Below are 21,066 nucleotides of genomic sequence, written 5' to 3' on the forward strand. Positions count from 1 at the left end.
AGTTTATATCTTTCTGACTTTTTTTTCTGACTTGAGTTTTTTACCTCTGTCTTCCACAGATATTCATTGTCAGACGTTCACTCAGTCTCAAGCTGTGGTAAAAAGGCCTGGTGAATCTTTTCGGCTGGTCTGTACTGCCTCTGGATTTACTTTCAGCAGCTACGCAGCAGCTGTGGTGAGACAGGGTCACGGTAAAGGTCTGGAATGGATTGCATATATTGGTACATCCAGTTCTCCTATAAGCTATTCTCAGTCAGTCCAGGGAAGGTTCACAGTGTCCAGAGATGACTCCAGCAGTCAACTGTACCTGCAGATGAACAGCCTCAAGACTGAAGACACTGCTGTCTATTACTGTGCTAGAGAGTCACTGTGAATGAGTTCATGGGTCAAAGCAATACAAAAACCTCTTCCTTTCCTGTTGACTTCACTTATTCTCCAGATGTACTTTTGTATTTACAAGCGGTGGCGCTTGTGTTAAGCAGTCTTAGTTGCCTGTTTTGAGCATCACTTTTGTTTGCTTTACCAAGTAGAAGATTGTACAATTTTGAAAAGTATGTGTGTTTTTTATGTTTTATATGTGGATTTGTTTGTTTGTTTTGTTTGTTTTGTTTTTTGTTTGGTAAAACTGTTATAAAAAGGGAGGCGCAGCAAAGCTAATTAGCATGATTAGCAGATTTCTATTGTTTTGTGGTGTGTATTTTGATCTTAACACCTTTAACCTAATTATTTATTATTCTCAGGTTAGGTAAAGTAAGTCGAGTCTGGCCTAAATTATAAGCATTTTAAATTACTTACAATTTGGTCAGAAGACTACTCTGTGGTACGTTCTTGTTCAAAGTCTTAAAACACTATAAATCAAGCCACAGTTGGCAGCTTTTGTAATCAATTAAATTTCTTTTAATTGGTTACTTTTCTTTTTATAGTAAACAAAAATTTAAAGGCAAATAAAAGTTCATCATTAAGGTATAAAATACAATAATCACTCTTTTGAGTCAAAGGTGTAGTCAGCTCTGGGCTTCCCATCTTCAGTTTGGGGTTTCTTGTCTTCAGCTCTGGGCTTCTAGGCGTCAGGGGTACTGATGTATCAGTATCCGAAGAGGCACTCAACTCATCAGTCTTTTATACTCGTGTTGTTTATCACAGACATTAGGTTATCTTCTTGATTGTCATACGTTATAACTTTCCCAAAGTTTCCCAGTTTTCTCAAGGCCTCGCAAGTACAAGCTAACTGTAACTGTACATCTCTGGCCATACAGTATAATACATTTCTTAGAAAGAAACAAAAATAAATAACAATAATATTGTAAGCAATGCGTAATATTTAATACATTGGCCAAATGTGTAACAACAGACATCCAAAACTTAAACAAAGAGGCAGGGTAATTGCAATTTCTTGATATAATACAACACTATGCAAAAGAAACCTCTTGGGTGATATAAGACCCCACTGTCAAATTACCCTGCTTATTATGCTTATACTTGTCACATAAGAACATAATGAAACAATATATTAATTTGGCATATTTTATTACCTCAAGATGATTCGCAGTACCCAACTTGGGTTGTCTGTTATCAGTTGAATCAGTTGTTGTCTTGGAATAATAGGCTGCTAGATGGCATGAATTGAGTGTTGCAAGGAGCCCTGTAAAAATATAAATGAATGTCAGTGCCAGGTAAATGTAAAGCAGACAATCTACTTCAAACGCCACCACTACCTTGAAAATATTTTTCTCTACAAAAGGGGGGCCCAGCAGAAAAAAGTTTAAGAGCCACTGCTATAAAGTATCATCCTAGTGTGTTTTCTTCATTTGTTTATGTGGTCACAGATGTTGTCCTCTTTTTTGGAAAGCAATTATACCAAATAAATGAACAATTGCAACATCTTACACTCGAAGGAAAGTTTAAAAGAGTTTTATGTCTTTGTTTTGACCCTGTGTTTGAGTTTTTAGCCACTGTTTCAACAGCACAGATCTGTGTCTGTCAATGAACTGAAGCACTTTAATCTGTGAGTCTTACAACAGTATTGGCCAAACATCAATAGATGGCAGTAATGCATCACTAGAATTGATATTTTCTTATATTTTATTTTTCTACATTGTTTTTTTTTTTTTTTTTTAGTGGTTTTAAACTTTTTTTACATTCATTTAAAAAAATGTAGACATACTTTTCTTGTTATTTCATTTTTTTTTTTTTTTTTTATCTGAATTTCATATTAGAATGTGTCAATCTTTATGACCTAAACAGACATCTGAACTCTAGGAACAAAGTCTGACTTTCTGGTTTAACCTTAAATACACCATGTTTAAAAAGTTTCTTATTTGTAATTCTGGCAGTTTTACCATCTATGTCAGATCTGGTTCTGTGTTTTGTGCTCTGTGGGACTTTTATGTTGATGTTTTTCTTAGTTCCTATTGTTTCTCTCTTCATTCCTGTGTCCTGTTCCTGTGGCCATGGATGTAGTTTTGTAGTTTTCCCGGTTGATTAGTCTTCTCCAGGTGTGTCCCCTTGTTAAGATTGTTTACACCTGTGTATAAATAGCTCTTGTGTTTCTCTGGTTCTCTGTCAGTTGTTGTAAATGCGTATGCAGGTGTTTGCTATTCCTTGTGGTCCTTGTGGTCCTTGTGGTCCTTGTGGTCCTTGTGGTCCTTGTGGTCCTTGTGGTCCTTGTGGTCCTTGTGGTCCTTGTGGTCCTTGTGGTCCTTGTGGTCCTTGTGGTCCTTGTGGTCCTTGTGGTCCTTGTTTTCCTTGTTTTTGTTCCTGCTTTATGTTCATTTTTGTTTGTTTCATTACAACTCCTCTGCATTTGGATCCTCACCTCTGCCTGCCAACTTGGATTCCTCCGTTCCTGACAATGTGAATCACTGCATAGTATAATCATTGCAACAATGTAACATTATAACATCTTTATAACATGTAATATTGTGTCTTTTTCCACAGGTATTGAGTGTCAGGCATTCACTCAGTCACAGTCCTTTTGTGTTGGTAGAATAATGCTTATGCTGTGATACACTATGTTCTGGTCTAGGCCATTATTGGACCTGCAGAGGCTCATAACTGCATTTTACTGAATCAAAATCACAGTGACATATAAGCTACTGTAAGCTTCCCTCTGTCATCAAAAAAAAAAAAAAAAAAAAAAAACAAAACACTCATATAAATACTAACTTAACATATTACACAAGCAGGAGGGCTGTTGCTATCAGAACAGCTGTGATTAGTATTCACAGATGTGGTTTTTATTCAATAGACTGATAAACATTAAGTTAAATTGAGTAACTTACATTTTAGATACAAAATTGCCAGTTACTTTGCCTATTTTCGCTGTATCAACAAAGATATTTCAAACGAAGCCACAACAGGATTAACCACCACATCTCAGAGCAACACACAATAGTGGTGTTTACTTCCTGAATGAATCAGTGTTTTTGAATGAATAGGTTGAATGAACGACTCAATGATTCACTCATAAACACAGTCACTTGTCGCCACCTACTGGTGTAACGATTTACCCTGCAGAAAGAGTCACCACCGCTCTCCCCCACCACTAATGAAATCTAGTCCATCTGGATCGAGGAAATACACGATAAAACGGAAATCAAACAGCATATTTTCATATTTGAATTAACATATAGTTCATTATTATCTCTATTTCTCTTCCAAAAACATGAAATAATTTCCACTGCTTTTAACAGATACAGAGGTCATTAGCTCTGATGACAGCTGAATCCATTTGTTCACTGTAATTGACAATTCACAGACTTGAAAAAAAAACTTTTTGAATGAATAAAATATAGAACATCTGAACATACTGACATCTGCAGAACTGTATGCAAATATTCTTTCTCCTCCTCTTTATTTGATGATTAAGAGGAAAAGAAACAGCTTGCTCTCACACTTCTCAAACCATGGTCTCCTCATCTCTCTGGTTGTTTCTGCTGCTAGCAGCTATCTCTCGTAAGTCTTCATAGTTTCTATAGAAACCATTAAAATATATATTTTTTTTTTTCCATGTATCTAACATGTCAGGCCATATTTGTTTCTCCAGGTGTCCACTGTGTTGAACTGACCCAGACTGATTCTGTGGTCTTAAGGCCTGGTCAGGTTTTGACTCTGTCCTGTAAGATCTCTGGATATTCATTGACTGACAGCAGCTACTGCACTCACTGGATACGACAGGCTGCAGGAAAAGCTCTGGAATGGGTCGGAGTGATATGTAGTGATGGTAGCACATATTACAGTGATAAACTGAAAAGTAGATATCAAGTTAGCAGAGACACTTCCAGCAGCACAGTGATTCTACAAGGACAGAATATGCAGACTGAGGACACAGCTGTGTATTACTGCGCCAGAGAGTCACAGTGACACAAACCAAGCAGCTTTGTTCAAAAACATCTTGAATTAAAGCTGCAAGCAGCGATGAAAGGGCCCTCACACCTGAGGCCACTGCCACCCGGGTGCCTTAAGAAAACAGTGAACAGTGGGCAACACCCACGTTGAAGGTGACGTTCTCGTGTCCTTGCCCAACGTTCCCTAAAAGTTCTCTAAAGGTGACGAAAATTCCGAACCTTTACAGAAGATTCGGGATGTTCCTAAAACGTCCTCTTTTGGTAATGAAAGTGCTGCAGTTTAAGGTTCCTTATATGACTTTAGGAGGATGTTCCATTTTGGTTATTTTATGGTCAAAAAAAGAACGTTACAAAGAGGACATTTGGGACATTAACAGAATGTTCCCACAGGGTCCTCTGTTGGTCATTTAATAACGTTCCTGATATGAGTTTAGGGGGACGTTCTAATTTGGTTATTTTATGGTTCAATGTTCAATGTTCAATTTATTTATATAGCACATTTAAAAACATCGTAATTGACCAAAGTGCTTCATAAGATCCAACAGAAAAAAAAAACTGATTATTATACAGACAATAATTTTACACAAAGTGCAAACAAAATAACCAACAGGTCAAGATATCAAAGCTCAACTAGAATTGAAAGCCAGAGCATAGTAATGCGTCTTAAGCAAGGACTTGAAAGTTTCAATAGTCTGAGCTTTTCTTACATAAATTGGTAGACTATTCCATATATTAGGAGCAGCCACTGCAAATGCTCTGTCACCTTTGTTTTTTAGCCTAGATCTCGGGCACATCGAGGAGCATCTGGTCGGAAGACCTCAGTACCTTGGCAGGTGTGTGGACATGTAGAAGCTCCGTCAAATATGAAGGCGACAACCCACTCAAACTTTTAAAAACAATTAATGCAATTTTAAATTTAATTCTAAAACAAACAGGAAGCCAGTGAAGTGAGGCCAATACCGGTGTAATATGTTCACGTTTTTTGGTCCCAGTTAGAAGTCGAGCTGCTGCGTTCTGTACTAACTGTAGCCGTCGGAGTGATGACTGATCCAAACCGGCATACAAAGTGTTACAGTAGTCTAATCGCGATGTAATAAAAGCATGTATGACTCTTTCAAAGTCTTTACGTAGCATGTATTTCTTGACCTTAGCCAGAAGTCTCAAGTGGAAGAAGCTAGTTTTAACAACTGAACTAATCTGTTTATCAGATTTAAAAGCACTATCAAAAATTACACCCAGATTCCTGGTAAAAGGTCGAATATGGGAACATAGAGTACCAAGAGCATCTGCACAATCACTTAAATGTCCCGCACGACCAAACACAACAATTTCAGTCTTTTTATCATTGAGACATAAAAAATTTTGATCCAACCAAATTTTGAGATCACTCAAACAGTCTAACAAAGGTTGGATATTGTTCTTCTCATTGGTTTTTACAGGCAAATAGATTTGTACATCATCTGCAAAACAGTGGAAAGAAATGTTATGCTTTTTTTAAAAATGGACCCTAAGGGCAGCATGTACAGGGAAAAGAGCATTGGTCCCAGAATGGAACCTTGGGGAACCCCACAAGAAAGAGGTGCAGCAGATGAAGAGCAATTCCCAAGGTGGACAGAAAAAACTCCTATCTGTCAAATATGATTTAAACCATTTCAGGGCCGTACCCGTAACGCCAACACTTTGTTCGAGTCGGGATAAGAGGATAGAGTGGTTTACAGTGTCGAAGGCAGAAGTCAAATCTAAAAGGACTAAAACAGCTGATTTTCCTGAATCAACTGCTAAGAGAAGATCGTTATATACTCTTAGAAGGGCGGTTTCAGTACTATGGCGAGGTTTAAAACCAGACTGGAACTTTTCATAAATGCAAAAATCATCAAGAAATGATTGCAGTTGATTAAAAACTACCTTCTCCAAGACTTTAGATAAAAAATGGGAGTTTAGAAATGGGTCTAAAATTAGATAAAACCGAATGATCCAAATTTTTCTTTTTTAAGAGGGGTTGCACGATTGCATGTTTAAAAGCTACGGGAACACACCCTGAGCTGAGAGATGCGTTAACCAAGCTTAAAATACTGGAACCAACAATGTTAAAAACATCTTTGAGTAATCGGGCAGGGATACTATCCAACAGGCAGTTTGTAGGGCGGAGCTGTGTAACTATGTCAGAGAGAACATGTAAAGTGACTGGGTCAAACTGTTGGAAGGCAGCTTTGCATAAAGATGGAACCAAGGGGTCACTAGAAATGAGGTGAGCAAACTCAGGCCAGCAATTTTTTCTATGAAATATTTCAGAAAATTTTCACACAACAAAGTGGATGGCACAACACAATCTGTTTCAAAGGGTTAACAAGAGAGTTAAACACTTTAAAAAGAACCTGGGCCTTGATTATTATTAGCAACCAGGTGAGATAAAAAATTTGTTTTAGCGGATTTAACCGCTCCCTGGTAGTATGTAATGTGTTCTTTAAAATTTGAAATGACACTTGAAGTTTGTCCTTTTTCCACTTTCTCTCAGCCGTTCTACAGGCCCGTCTGAGAGAGCGGGTATGGTCATTTAACCAGGGTTCAGATAGCGTTTTAGTGCGTTTTTCCCTTAGTGGGGCAACAACATCTAGTATTTCAGTACAGGTAGAGTCAAAGAGGTTTGTGAGTTCATCCACATCAAGAGTACAGTCTTAAAGATTGTACAGCACTGAGTCTTTAAAAGCAACAGAAAACTGTGAGGCAGTTAGAGGGTTAATAGAACGCACACTGCGGCTGAGCAACATTCAAAGTGTCCGGGCAGGGAACAACTATAGTAAAAACAATGGGTAGATGATCCGACATACTGGTGTCACATATTTCACTAATGGCAACATCTAAGCCATATGACAGTATGAGGTCCAAAGTATGACCTTTTTCGTGTGTCGGACCAGTGACGGACTGCATAAGATTGAAAGAATCAATAAGATTAATAAAATCCTTAGACATCGGTCTGGATTCGCAGCATACATGTATATTAAAATCACCAACAATTAAAAAGCGATCATATTTTAACGCAATCCCAGCCACCCCACATGGAAAGAATCTATATGTGGATATATGCGCATATATGAAACCTATATGCAGTGTATATGCACATATATGCTGCATATATGCACATATATGATAATATATATGCTGCATATATGCATATATATATACTGCATATATGCGTATATATGCCACATATAGGCAAAATTGAGGTGCATATATGTGCATATACAGGAAATATAGGTCTCCTGTATTGCTTCTTCATATCCACATATAAGCCCTATACATACAAGATATGTCTTCTATATAGCTAATGGCAGGATCTGGTCATTTTGTAGCTCATATCTCATTTTTGACTGTCATACATGATGCCTAGCTCATATTTTCTATTATCAAGGCAAAAACTAAGAATTAACGAAAAAAATTATGCAAGAACTTATGTATGTGCGAACACGTGAAATTGGTATCACATGTAATTGGCATGTTATGGAATTTAACTACACTCTAAAAAAGATTGGTTCTTCAGCGGTTCTTTGGGTGGTTAAGGTGCTATATAGCACCACTACCTTATAAAGAACCTGTAAAGCCCCTGTATGGTTCTTCAGCGGTTCCTTGCTGTGGTTAAGGTGTTATATAGCACCGCTGCCATAAAAAGAACCCGTTAAGCCTCTGTATAGTTCTTTAAAGGTTCTCTAACTCTCTTATTCTCTTAGTTTAGGTGGGGAAAGGATTAAAAACAACATTAAATTACAGTGTATTTTCTAAACATAACCTGGTTCTCAACCTTTTTGTCACCAAGCCCTCTGTAAAAGTGAATATGGGTGTAAGTTGGATTGCTATAACTATTTGAGTCTAATTACTTCTTCTTTCTGCGAATTGCTCTCAATATTGTACACTCAACTACTCAAATATCTCACTTTCAGCCAAAGGATAATTTCTCTTTAAGGACCCCGTGACAGACGGTTTTTTTTTCTGACGTCATGACTCACGAGCCTTTCTCGAGTTTTCTGCTCGGCCGCCATTAATTTCCCCTGGACTCGGATGAATTAAGGTAGGTTGGAAATGTTTTAATTAATATACTCGATAATGCAAAGGTTGAACATGTGTTTTAGCTGTTTATGAGTTAATTAACGTTGTTTGTGAACATGAATACTAACGAAATCGTATCTAACCGAATTTTTGAATTTGCGCGGCCTGCAGTATAACGTTACTGCAGGCCGCGCAAATTCAAAAATTCGGTTAGTTACGATTTCAACTTTTCTATTTTATACAAGATGTTGGATTTACTCGTTTTATTCTAAAGAAATGTATTCAGTTTGGACCATGTAAGTATGTCTCTAAATAATTTTTAAAAGAAACGTCTCTACCGTGTATGTAGCGTGTACTATTTGAAATGCTGCGGGCAGGAAGTGCGTGGGGAGCGGGAGAGACGCTCGAGTCGAGGCTGAGGGGATGCTCGCATTACAATTATTGAGTTTAGGTTTTTAAATTAATGTTTGTCAGTTCTTTTATTTGTCTCTTTCACGTTAGCTCTGATTTATTGATCTGTTTGTTCGACCAAAATGACGAAGAAAGTCTGTGAGTAAAGACATTACTTCATTTGACTAGCGCGAGGTGTTTTTTTATCCTGTTTTTTTTTAGTAGAATGAAACGGTTGCGTATTTACACAACTTATTAATTACTTGCACTGTCTGCAGCAAACAAGTTTTTTTCATTTATAAACACTGATTCCCCTCCCTCTTTTAGGATCTAAAACTCTTCAATGTTTGACGACTAAGGACACTTTGCAATAACTTTACATGGTAAGTAATTTCTATAAAAACGGCTATAATTGTTAATAGATAATATGAATTACCAATGTTGGACATGTTTGAATAAAATCCATCTAATGCTGTCTATTGACTTGAATGTTATCCTCATTAACAAACTTTAGACTAAGAATTATCCATTCCAAAACATTCATCAACTCCCTCTTATGCCATCTCAAATGCATGTGACTTTTTTTTCTTGTTGTTTTGTATTAATTTTGTATTTATTTTTATTTTTTATCCTCACAGTGACAGTAACCATTGACATTACATTAATCACAGAAGATCACAGTTCCAGCTAAAAATATTTACTGTTCTACTGAAGAAATAAAAAAAAAAGTCAACTTGAATGGCCTGATGGTAAATTAACAGCTAGCTTTCATTTTTCGGTGAAATATCCCTTTAATCAAGAATTATTAAATATATTGGGGTATAAAGCTAATTTATTAATTGATGCATGTTTTATTTTCAGACTTATAATTATGTATTATAAATTCATAATTTTAAATGAAACCAATGACTGATTCAGATGCATTTCTTAATTGCAAATCTGTAGTATTTTAGCACTGACGAAGGCCTGTGTGCTGAAACGCATTGGAAAAATAAAGAATTTATTTTTTTTAGCTCTTTTTTTAATTTTTTTTTTTTCTTTTTTTTTTTTGGATCCCTCAACGCCACAACTGTTGCTGGTATTGTCCATAAATATATTAATTGCAAATTTGGCCAGTCATTAATACGAATTATTTTTATATTTTCTTGTCCTTTGCTATTGCATATTGCTATTTTTAAATAAGAAAAATAATCACAATTGCTTTATCACAGACTGAAAACATTCACCTGAGAAGTGTGTCCTGAAGGCCCTTATCTTTTTCCTGAGAGAAAGTCCTGAAGACCTCATCAAGGAGTACTTTCTGAGTTGAACGTAAGAATATTCTATTTTGGTTTATTTTCAGAAAAAATAAGTCTAAATTTGTGTATTTTGTAGTTATGCTAGCAAAAGGTGACCAAATTTGTTTTTTTTATGTTCACTATTTTAGGATAACCCGACAGATGATTGAGGAGCAGCTCACCATGGTGATGTTCATTATTTGGAAGGAGGGGGAGAACTTCATGAACCATCTGCTGACATTGAGGGAGTTAAAGTTTTGAATCAACTTACTTAAGTTACATCAGCTTGTGCCCTGCTTCTAGGTATGATATACATCATCAACCTGGCTTGTCCGAAACCCCTTTGATTTACTTTGTATGTGTATGTTAGAGCTGCACAATTTATCGTAAAAGATCGCAATCTCAATTCAAACACCCATCCTACTTTATTAATGACAACAATTCGCCTGCGTCTATTAAACCTTTGACAAAGATTCCTACCGGAACATTCGGTGTTCATGCTGCCACTGATCCAGAGACAGCAGTTTTGAACCACACTGTAGTTATTCAAGGATTTGGTTATTTTGGTTATTTGACACCTAAGATAGTGCCTAAAGCCTGCGGGAGGATCATCTCATGCAGTATGACCACATTTTGTTCACGTTGGATGGCCAGTTAATCACAGAGTAGAGTGAGGACATCTTGATGGCACTGGACCTCCTCCTATGTGTATATTTTGCATTTGGAATCGAATCCAATCCAGTATCCTAAAGGACTGAAAAAGACACTGACCTTTTTGAAGTGTGTTGTTTTGAAATTGAAGGATGCAGACGGACTTCCTGTCACTGTAAATTGAGTGTACAACTCAATCTGTGAGTAGAATTTCGGAGTCAATATTCTCTCTTGCTCCCTTTCTTATGGTTTTAGTTCCAGTTTCTATATTGTTTTTGAAATCATGAAGGACTTACAAAAATGTTAGTTTCTATACTTTGGACTTTTATTTATGTTGCCTAGCAGGTTTTTTGTCTTATTTTTGTTCTTGTACTATATTTTTTGTTTTGTACTATTTGATTGATCTTGAGTAAATAAATAATGTACATTTCTACATTTTGGACTTTTATTTATGTTGCCTAGCAGCTATGGATTTTAATTTTACTATTATAGGTGAACATATAGGTGCATATATATGTGCATATATGTACCTATATAGGTATATGTATGCACATATATATGTGTACATATATGTGTATATATATGTGTACATATATGTGTATATATATGTGTACATATATGTACATATATGTGCGTATATGTACATATATGTACATATAATATAGGAAAACGGCCAATTTTATATATGTCACATATATTAAAAACCTATATCAAAACCTATATTGAAACATATATGTTTATATAGGTTTTTTCCATGTGGGACAAAATCAGCAAAGTCCTGAATAAAATCCTTGTTAAACTTTGGAGGTCGATACACCACCGCACATAATACAATCACTGGGCAATTTAACTCGAACAACTGCAACTCAAAGCTGGAGCAGCTGTCAAACAGTATCTCTCGACATTGAAAAGTAGACTTAAACACAGACGCTAGCCCTCCACCTCTACCTGTGACCCGAGGAGAGTTGAGGAAGCTGCATCGGGGAGGAAGAAGTTCGGAGAAAGACGTAAGATCGCCATCATGGAGCCAAGTTTCCGTTAAGAACATGAGATCCAACTCCCGAGAAATGAAGAAGTCATTGAGAAGAAAAGTCTTGTTGGCTAGCGATCTAGCATTAAACAAAGCCAGACGAAGAGTTTGATCCTCACTGGCTGTGGCTGCAGATGCCACACAATCTAACGGGCGCAGGTTCAAAAAATCCACACCATCACCTCTGTGGATCCGAGCCCACCTAGGAGAAGATGGCACCGTCAGCGGATGAGCCTCGGAGATAATCTGTGAGTCAGGAAAAACAGGATGTAACCAGCGATCTCTCCTCCTCAGCAAACGCCCGGCAACAGCAGGAACGTAGCATCCATCAGGACACGTCACACAGGTGGACGCCAGGTAAGCCTTGAATCGTATCAGCGCACCTCCGCGTTTTCCCCGTCTCCTGTAACGTTTCTTGCGAGGAAGAACAACAGCAGGTGAACGGCGCAGATACTCCGGTATGTCCGACAGCCAAGGAGGAAGTTTCGAGGTCCAGCGGTCTCCCAAGTCATGTCTTTCAGACAATATATCAACAGTAATTCGAATGTTGAAAAGTGTATGACGATCATAAACAAGCAAAGCAGAGACATCTTGACAAAATATACTGCTAAGGAAAGCGGTAGCAAACAGCAAACTAAGGAGATGCGACAGAGACAGACGGCTTGCCAAACATTCTGGCGCCATCTTGAAAAAATACATACAAGCCACAAGTGGTTGCACAAGAACGTTACAAAGAGGACATTTGGGAAGTTATCAGAACGTCCTATAGTAATAGTCCCCTAAACATTCCCAGAACGACCTGAATGTTCCCTGAAGGTCCACCAAATAACATTCCACAAACCTTAAAAGAACTCCACATCGTGACCGTCTCTGAACCTTCTGGGAACGTTACTAGACAACGTCCTTAACACCAGTGGACGTTCTGAGAATGTTCTGGGAATGTAAAATTTCTAGCGGGGCAGGCATTTAAGAGTGTAAATACAGGAGAATTATGGTAAAGTCATTTTGACGTGCCACACTTCCTGCTGCCAACAGGTGGCGCTTTGACTATTACTAAATATGTAGATGTCTTCAGGCCAGAACTACAGTGTGAAGTTTGGAGCAGATTGGACATTGTATGCCTGAGTTACAACAACTTCCTGTTTCATGGCGTTAATCGCATATTTTAGCACTAAGCCAAGTGTTGCATGATTTAACGTGTTTGTAGCATGTTTGGTACTTCATGGCATTTTTAAATGTGTTCCTGGGAGTGAATTATAGTGTAAAGCATGACATTTCCTGTTGCCCGCAGGTGGCGTTTTGACTGTAATTGAATATTGGCATGTTGATGTGTTCAGGCCATGACTTTAATAAAACATGTGAAGTTTGGGGCAGATCGAACACTGCATCCCGAGTTACAACAACTTCCTGTTTCATGGCGAAACATCGAATTTTGTCAAGCCTCCACGGACACACCCTTCAGTGAAATTTAATTTTGTAAAGGCTTTTAGATTAGACTGAACAAATATGATGTTGATCTGATTAAAACTCTAGGAGGAGTCTGGAAATGGCAAAAACTGCAAAATTTGCAGAGAAAATTCAAAATATCTCACTTACTGTTGGGTTTTCAGATTTCACACCCAGACTTTTTTGTAGGTATTGGGCTGTTACATGTGTCTACTGAATTGCATACTTTGCGGAGGACACTCAGCAATGTGTATTTTTATAATGTCAGGTATGTATCTTACTCTGTTTCTGAGCATTTGATGTTTTGTATTGATCATCTTTCAATTGATTATGCAACTGGCATGATACATTTACCTGACTAATAAATTGTCACAGTTGATTTTGTTCTGACTTACTCTGAAATTATTGACTTCAGTAGATTACGATGTATCCATTGTTACTGCAAATCTGTGTCAGGTTAGTCCAGTTTTGAGTGGAGCAATAGGGCACACCAACTGTGGTTTTAGAGCTCCGACTAACGCTTGGCATTAGTTCAAGTGTACTTAGACTGTAAAGGCTAAAAAGGGAATTTCCATTTAGGACAACAAAATGTTGATCGACCAACCTAAATAGGGTGAGCCTTACCTCTGTTTAATGTAATGTTACTCTAGCTAAGTGTACATGGGAAACCATGGCATAACCAAACTAAAGCTACTATAAGAGAAGTAATATTGGTCGGCTTATCTGTAGTAGTGGCTATGACCTCTAACTAGAGATAGTGTTACTTTAATTCAAGTGTATACAGATCTATGGGGACTAAACAAATACTTTTAGACAGAGCAAGCATGAAAGCGGCATTCTAAACAGTATTGTTAATTACCTCTGTCTAGTGACCAAGACTGGCGAGTTTGTGATCGTGGGCCCGCATAATTAATGAATGGCCAGTGCGAGGACCCTGTGCGACACTGAGAACCGAATGAACGAGTACAATAAGAGTAAAGAGTTAAATACAATATTCAAATGTAGATCTAAATTATTATACAAATGACCAATAATCAATTGACATTCTAAACTAAATTCGAGGTCATAATAACATGGAGTCAGATAAAACATTGTTTGGAATTAAACTACTTTGCCACGCTGAAAAGACCGAACGTGCAAGAAACCTTCCCCGTCCTGTGGGAAACCACTGTTGGGCCGATTGGGCGGGCCTTACAACTGCTTAAGGTAATTATTACTATAAGGTTGAACCACTGTAGTCACATGAACTGTTTAAATATGTCTTTAGTAGCTTTCTGGGCATCTGAAAGTGTTAATTGTCTTGCTGGCAATGGAGGCCTCACTGAGCCATCGGATTTCATCAACAATATCTTAATTTGTGTTCTGAAGATGAACAAAGGTCTTATGGTTGTGGAACGACATGAGGTTGAGTAATTAATGACATAATTTTCATTTTTGGGAGAACTTGTCTAGTTCAAGTCTTTTTGCTCTAGTTCTCTTAATTTTGGTTTTGTCTTTTGATTTAGATTTTATTGCTTATTTCTTTTCTCTCTAGTTCTCTGCAAGGTAGCAGTCTTGTTTCTTTTGTTTCTTTTTATTTTTTACTTTGCTAGTTGCAGTATTAGTGTAGTTCTTTATTTGATCTATCTTGCCCAGTTACGTCCTCAGTAGTTCTTCGACCTGTTGACTTCCAGAGCTGGTTCCAGCAGTCAACATTAGCTGTCCTGTCATTGTTTATTGTTGGCTCTTCTGTTTGGACTGTTCCTGCCTCACCCTTTCTTGTGCCATGCTTTAATAAACATCACACCCACTCATTCTTCATCTGGGTCCTCCCTTTCAGAACCCTTAACAGAATACACATTATAGTACACCCATCATTACTGCCAACATTGTCTTCTGAATGAAATGTGAAAAAAAGACCCCATAATACAAATTGAAAATATGGAGATACTCTGGGTTGCATATTCAGAGCTGTATGCAAATATTCCTCTTCCTCCTTTTTCTTTGAGTATTAAGATGAAAAGAAACAGCTTGCTCTCACACTTCTCAAACCATGGTCTCCTCATCACTCTGGTTGTTTCTGCTGCTTGCAGCTGTCTCTCGTAAGTCTCCATAGTTTTTACAGAAATAATTCATAATAAAAATGAATTTATGGTTATAGTAATTTTTTTCCATGTATCTAACATGTCAGATCATCGTTTTTTCCCTTAGGTGTCCACTGTGTTGAACTGACCCAGACTGATTCTGTGGTCTTAAGGCCTGGTCAGGGTTTGACTCTGTCCTGTAAGATCTCTGGATATTCATTGACTGACAGCAGCTACTGCACTGGCTTCATACGACAGGCTGCAGGAAAAGCTCTGGAATGGGTTGGAATGATATGTAGTGATGGTAACACATATTACAGTGATAAACTGAAAAGTAGATATCAAGTTAGCAGAGACACTTCCAGCAGCACAGTGACTCTACAAGGACAGAATATGCAGACTGAGGACACAGCTGTGTATTACTGCGCCAGATAGTCACAGTGACACAGAGCAGTTACTGCCTTGTTCAAAAACAACATTGTCACTCACAACACAAATAGTTTCAGTTCCAGATTACATTCAATCATCAAAAAATTACAGTACATGTTCTAACCTTTGAAATTTGTTAGTAAAAGTTTAAATAGAGATTATTATTTTTAAATGCGCAAATATTTCATTCATATTTCTGTCTTCTCTACTTGCCACTCAAAGCTCAGTTCACTGACATAATCCTGTCTTCTGATAATTGTGTTATGAGTGAATTCTTGACACATTTTACAAGAGGGCGCACTGTTCTCACATGTACTTAAATCATGGTAAATACAATATGAGTCTCAGTAGAAGGATTCTCTAGATAACACATTATTTCATGATAGTGAAGTCTCTTTTTATGAATTATAAATAGAACTCAATCTTCAGACAGTCTAAAATAGATATAATGGCTGATGTCATCACTGAATTATTTATTTATTGATCCATTCTCATGATGTTTCTGAGAGCAGCTTTTCTACTTACTGAACACAGCACGACTTAAGAAAATATTTATTGCCTGTACAGTGACTACATTTAAGACATTCAGTATTTATTCCAGGATACCCCTAGAAGTAAACTGAATCTGAAAGGCCTTAGATATCAGAATAGAAAAAAGGCTACATTTACTAAAAAGTAAAAAGTAAAATAAATGTGTGGTCATATCTATCTCTTAGCAAGGTAATTTTGAGCAACTGTATCACTTTAAATAATGTTAATAATTACTAATATCGAAACAACAGTGTTTGGTTATTGCCTAAGAAAATAAGTGAATTTGCATGTATAGTTTCATAAGACTAGTTTAACTATAAAGCATATGAGAAACTACTCAAACACATTTTGTTAAAGTAGCTATCTATTAATAGCCTGGGTGCCAGCCCGAACCCCGCCCACAACATTTTTTGGACGGGAAGTTCGGTCTGGACTCGATCCATTGTGGAGTAATTATGCTCGGCTCCCAGAAGGCCGAGCCAATCAAATTGCCAGGGCGGGCTTTAATCGATGATGGACAGGCTATCTGCGGTTACGTAACCACCGCGTCATCAAAGAGCGCTTGGGGAGTTTGATTGACAAGCGATCTAACCAATCAGAACGCCGCATCCGCCTTGTTGTCCGACAAAGCAGTCAGGAGTTAGAAGATTAACATCGGTGGAGTTAAACTTGGAAAAATTGTGCATATTGACGTCTTTCCGCGTTTGAAACAACATTCATTCTCATGATCATTCATGTTTATTTGATGCTATAAATGGACTAGTAGGAAGAGATGATCGGTTCACGAGCCTCTTGAGCTGAGGCGCTACAGCAATCTGTCACGATCATGGTCACAACACATTAAAGAGCCACAAAACGGTTTTTATTGTTTGATTTTTTTTAATAACTACACAGTTTGAAAGCTGGGACTTTGTTTAATATCATAAGTAACCTGCTCTGTCTCGTCTGTCGATGTGTTGTCAGTTTCCTCTTTGCTCCGCGATGTATTTTCCACTCTGTGTGGCGTGACAGCGCCACGGCTTGTCGGACAAAGCAACAGTAACTAAGGGGGGCGAGTCTTTGCGAAAGGTCAATTAGTTTACAACAATGATGGCTGTTGAAGAACTGAGATGTGTAGATTCCGCCATCGCGTCCGTTATAGAAGATATCGACAGCGCATTAATTTTAAAAGAGGAACAAAGGACCGCGATCAAGGCATTTATCGATGGGAAAGATGTCTTTGCCGTCCTTCCTACGGGATTCGGCAAAAGTTTGATTTATCAGCTGGCCCCGATGGTCGCTAAGAAGAGTTCTGTTGACAACTATGCGTCGCTCAACATACGTCACTTACTCTGTAGCTCTGATTGGTTGTAGGTCTATCCAATTGAGGTCTTTCCTGGATCGGTTGAAATACGCCCCCATAATCAAAGCCCAATGGAGCAGTATCAGACTCATATTCTGACTAGAATTGAGTATGACCACGTCAGGCTAATCTATTAACATACTCAAACATAAATGGAAAACAGTACAATCAAGAAATGGTAATTTGAAGTCTTCTCAGCAAATGATATCAGAATCAAATTAAGTGACCCTGATTGTAAAATAATTTTTGAAAAGATCAAACATTTTTAATTGAAATACCACTAATCAAACTAAAATGATTGTGATGTTTTAATAAAACTGAAGATGATTAATTGCACCTCATCTGTATTTCTGCCTTCAGTCTTTCCATCTCCCTCCACTGTAAGAGTTTCTCTGAGTTCTATTTATGTTGCCTTTAGGTTGATAAGAGTCGTATTCACTGCTTTCTGACCTACGATCATAAGAATTTTGTGGTTTTGATTTTTGCCATTCAATGTTGTCAAATGATATTTCAGAGGATAAAGAAGTGCCAAAATTATGAGAAACTGCTGAGGGATGCCCAGATAATTTATGGAAGACTCCAAGAACCCATGAAGACTAATAAGATGGTTAGAGCAACGATCACGGCCGCTGTGTTGGTCCTACATGCACGTCAGCTGTACTTCAGAGCTTCCACGCTGTCTTGCTCATTCATCTTGTTTCTCGCCTTAAAAATAGAGGAAAACTTAATCGAGTAAATCTGAGAATAGACTAACATGTTGTTCCAAACACGTGCTTGCACTTATCTGTAACGAACATATCAAAGCAGCGAGACTCAGACACAAGCAGTTACAAAACATGATGTTGAACACATTTAAATCTCACCCTCACAAAGACGACTTTAGGTGAAACGCCCCCATTATCTGACTCTGAGAAGTTATTCATTTCAACTGCCACAGTTTCTCTGACAGAATCTTGTAAGGGAATCTGGTATATGTTTTGATGCTCCATCCTGTTCACAAAAATGAATCAAAGAGTCGTTCATAAACTTCTGCGTCCTTCTAATGCTTGCTTCTATTGATTGTGTGGTGGAATTAAAAAGAAAAAAAAAGTAACTTGCAGAAAGTGTCTTTGAAAATCTTCATTACTAATGCACAGATAAGAGGAGTGATTCAAACAATGAAAAGTCCCAGTGCTGTTGGGCTGTACAGCATCTGAGGACTGGAACTAACTGTTGTATAAATATATACAGTTGATAATTAATACTTCAGTGACTTTAAAATGAGAACATTCTGTATACAGACTCAAACTGTCAGACTAAGTTCATTTGTAGTCTTAGTAAACATCCACAGCTTTCAAATATAGATTAAAACCAAAGTACAATGAATTCCTGAAGAGGCCAGTTGTAAGTGCATGTACAATATCAGACATCTAATCTAATCAAAATTTTCTGAGTAAGCAGGAAAAAAAGAAAAGAAAATGTGTTAATAGAATAGAATAGAAATGTCATCCAAATCTAATGACAAATATGATTAAATTAAATCAGTTTAATGAGAAAAGCATTGTTGTTGTTTAGCATTCTTCATCACCAAATCATGATCCTCTCATCAGCTCTTCTACTGCTGGCAGCAGCTTCATCATGTGAGCTTCACTGATGGATTACTTAAAGCACTAAATTAAAAATTAAAAAAAACATAAAAATTTTTTTTGAAGCATAACTAATAATATCACATTCTTCTATTGTTGTTTTCAGGTGGTGTTTACTGTGTCAAGCTCACTCAACCTCCATCTATGGTTGTGCAACCTTAAGAATCATTTTCCATTTCAGAATCAAGCTATTGCATTCACTGGATACGTCAACCCACTGGAAAAGCTCTGAAATGGCTGGGATGTCTAGTGGTGGTAGCAGTAAAATTAAAGACTCAGTTTCACCCAGGACAAGTCCAAAAACACAGTGTTTCTACAGGGAAAGAATTTTTTTAGACTGAAGACACAGCTCATCCATCCATCCATCCATCCATTCAATAATGCTTTAAAGTATAATATATATATTTACAAATGTCTGTTTTTTTATACACATAGGTACAAACAAGCATTGTCAGACTGGAGGAGGAGTTAATGCAAAACTGTGCTGTATATTTCTGTGTGTCTGTGTTCACTGACTGTATGTGGATCCTGTAGAGGAGAATCAATCAGCAATGACAGCAATGATCAGTTCACTCCTGCTATTACTATTTTTACATGGTCTGTTCATTTCTAACTAATAACAATAATATATGTAGAAATAATTTTAGAAAGCCCACTACAACAGTTTTTTTTTTTTTTTTTTTTTTTTTTTAGTTTTACATCTGGTCTTTTTTCCTCTCTCTTCCACAGATATTCATTGTCAGACCTTCACTCAGTCTCAAGCTGTGGTAAAAAGGCCTGGTGAATCTTTTCGGCTGGTCTGTACTGCCTCTGGATTTACTTTCAGCAGCTACGCGGCTGCTGTGGTGAGACAGGGTCACGGTAAAGGACTGGAATGGATTACATATATTGATACATCCAGTTCTCCGATCTACTATTCCCAGTCAGTCCAGGGAAGGTTCACAGTGTCCAGAGATGACTCCAGCAGTCAACTGTACCTGCAGATGAACAGCCTCAAGACTGAAGACACTGCTGTCTATTACTGTGCTAGAGAGTCACTGTGAATGAGTTCAGAGTCAAAGCAATACAAAAACCTCTTCCTTTCCTGTTGACTTCACTTATTCTCCAGATGTACTTTTGTTTTTACAAGAGGTGGCGCTCTTGTCAAGCAATCTTAGTTGCCTCTTTTGAGCATCATTCAATGAATTTTTGTTTCATGGTTAAACGACTCTGAGACTGCTGATTTAATGTATTAAGCAATGTAAGAATATATAATGTACTTCATACATTATTCAAATATTACTTTATTTAACTTGCCTGTCAGGAATGTGATGAAAGTATTGATTAAATAATTCTCCTGTTGGCTACAGGATTAGCTAAAAATAATCTTTAACTACAGTAGATTTATTTTACCAACACTTTCATCAGACACCTGACAGACAAGTTTAGACCTTAACACAACTTTAAAACAAATAGGCCTAGATGTTAAAAAAATGTCTTGAAGTGCTAAATTGCAACTTCATCTTCTTATGTGGTCACAGATGTTGTCCTATTTTGTGGAAAGCAATTATATTCTACCAAAAATAATGATCAACCACAATAGATTAGAAAACCGAAGAGCTGTATGCAAATTATCTACTAGCTCTCTATACAAAAGAGGAGTATGTGCTTTGTGGATCAGTAGGAGTAATAAAGCTGCGTTGACTTCAAATCATGATCCTCTCATCAGCTCTACTCCTGCTGGCAGCAGCTTCATCCTGTGAGCTTCACTGATGTTTATTTAAACTCTAAGGGAATGAAATAAACTTCATAACTGTTAACATAAGTTTTGAGTCATAATTAATAACACATTCTTCCATTGTTGTTTTCAGGTGGTGTTTACTGTGTTGAGCTCACTCAACCTCCATCTATGGTTG

At 37.4% G+C, this 21,066-nt stretch overlaps 1 long non-coding RNA gene and 3 gene segments (V, D, J or C); all 4 read left to right on the top strand.

The window, feature by feature from the left end:
• Positions 1-3,810: 3,810 nt before the first annotated feature.
• LOC125261761 lies at positions 3,811-4,362 on the top strand. The segment is given in 2 exon segments: positions 3,811-3,954; positions 4,046-4,362. Coding segments are annotated over 2 exon segments (366 nt in total).
• A 3,800-nt stretch (positions 4,363-8,162) lies between these two features.
• On the top strand, positions 8,163-11,138 carry LOC125261773. Of its 2 annotated transcripts, XR_007183428.1 has the most exons (5): positions 8,163-8,409; positions 9,105-9,160; positions 9,416-9,526; positions 9,989-10,088; positions 10,204-11,138. It is a non-coding gene; the product is annotated as an uncharacterized LOC125261773 (long non-coding RNA). The 2 variants fall into 2 exon arrangements; XR_007183427.1 differs by having other exon boundaries at positions 9,416-10,088.
• A 3,494-nt stretch (positions 11,139-14,632) lies between these two features.
• LOC125261775 lies at positions 14,633-15,894 on the top strand. The segment is given in 2 exon segments: positions 14,633-15,262; positions 15,372-15,894. Coding segments are annotated over 2 exon segments (357 nt in total).
• Positions 15,895-19,119: 3,225 nt separating this feature from the next.
• Positions 19,120-20,214, top strand: LOC125261762. The segment is given in 2 exon segments: positions 19,120-19,165; positions 19,901-20,214. Coding segments are annotated over 2 exon segments (360 nt in total).
• Positions 20,215-21,066: the final 852 nt, after the last annotated feature.

Source organism: Megalobrama amblycephala, unplaced genomic scaffold (genome assembly GCF_018812025.1).
Source record: "Megalobrama amblycephala isolate DHTTF-2021 unplaced genomic scaffold, ASM1881202v1 scaffold481, whole genome shotgun sequence".
Taxonomy (NCBI): domain Eukaryota; kingdom Metazoa; phylum Chordata; class Actinopteri; order Cypriniformes; family Xenocyprididae; genus Megalobrama; species Megalobrama amblycephala.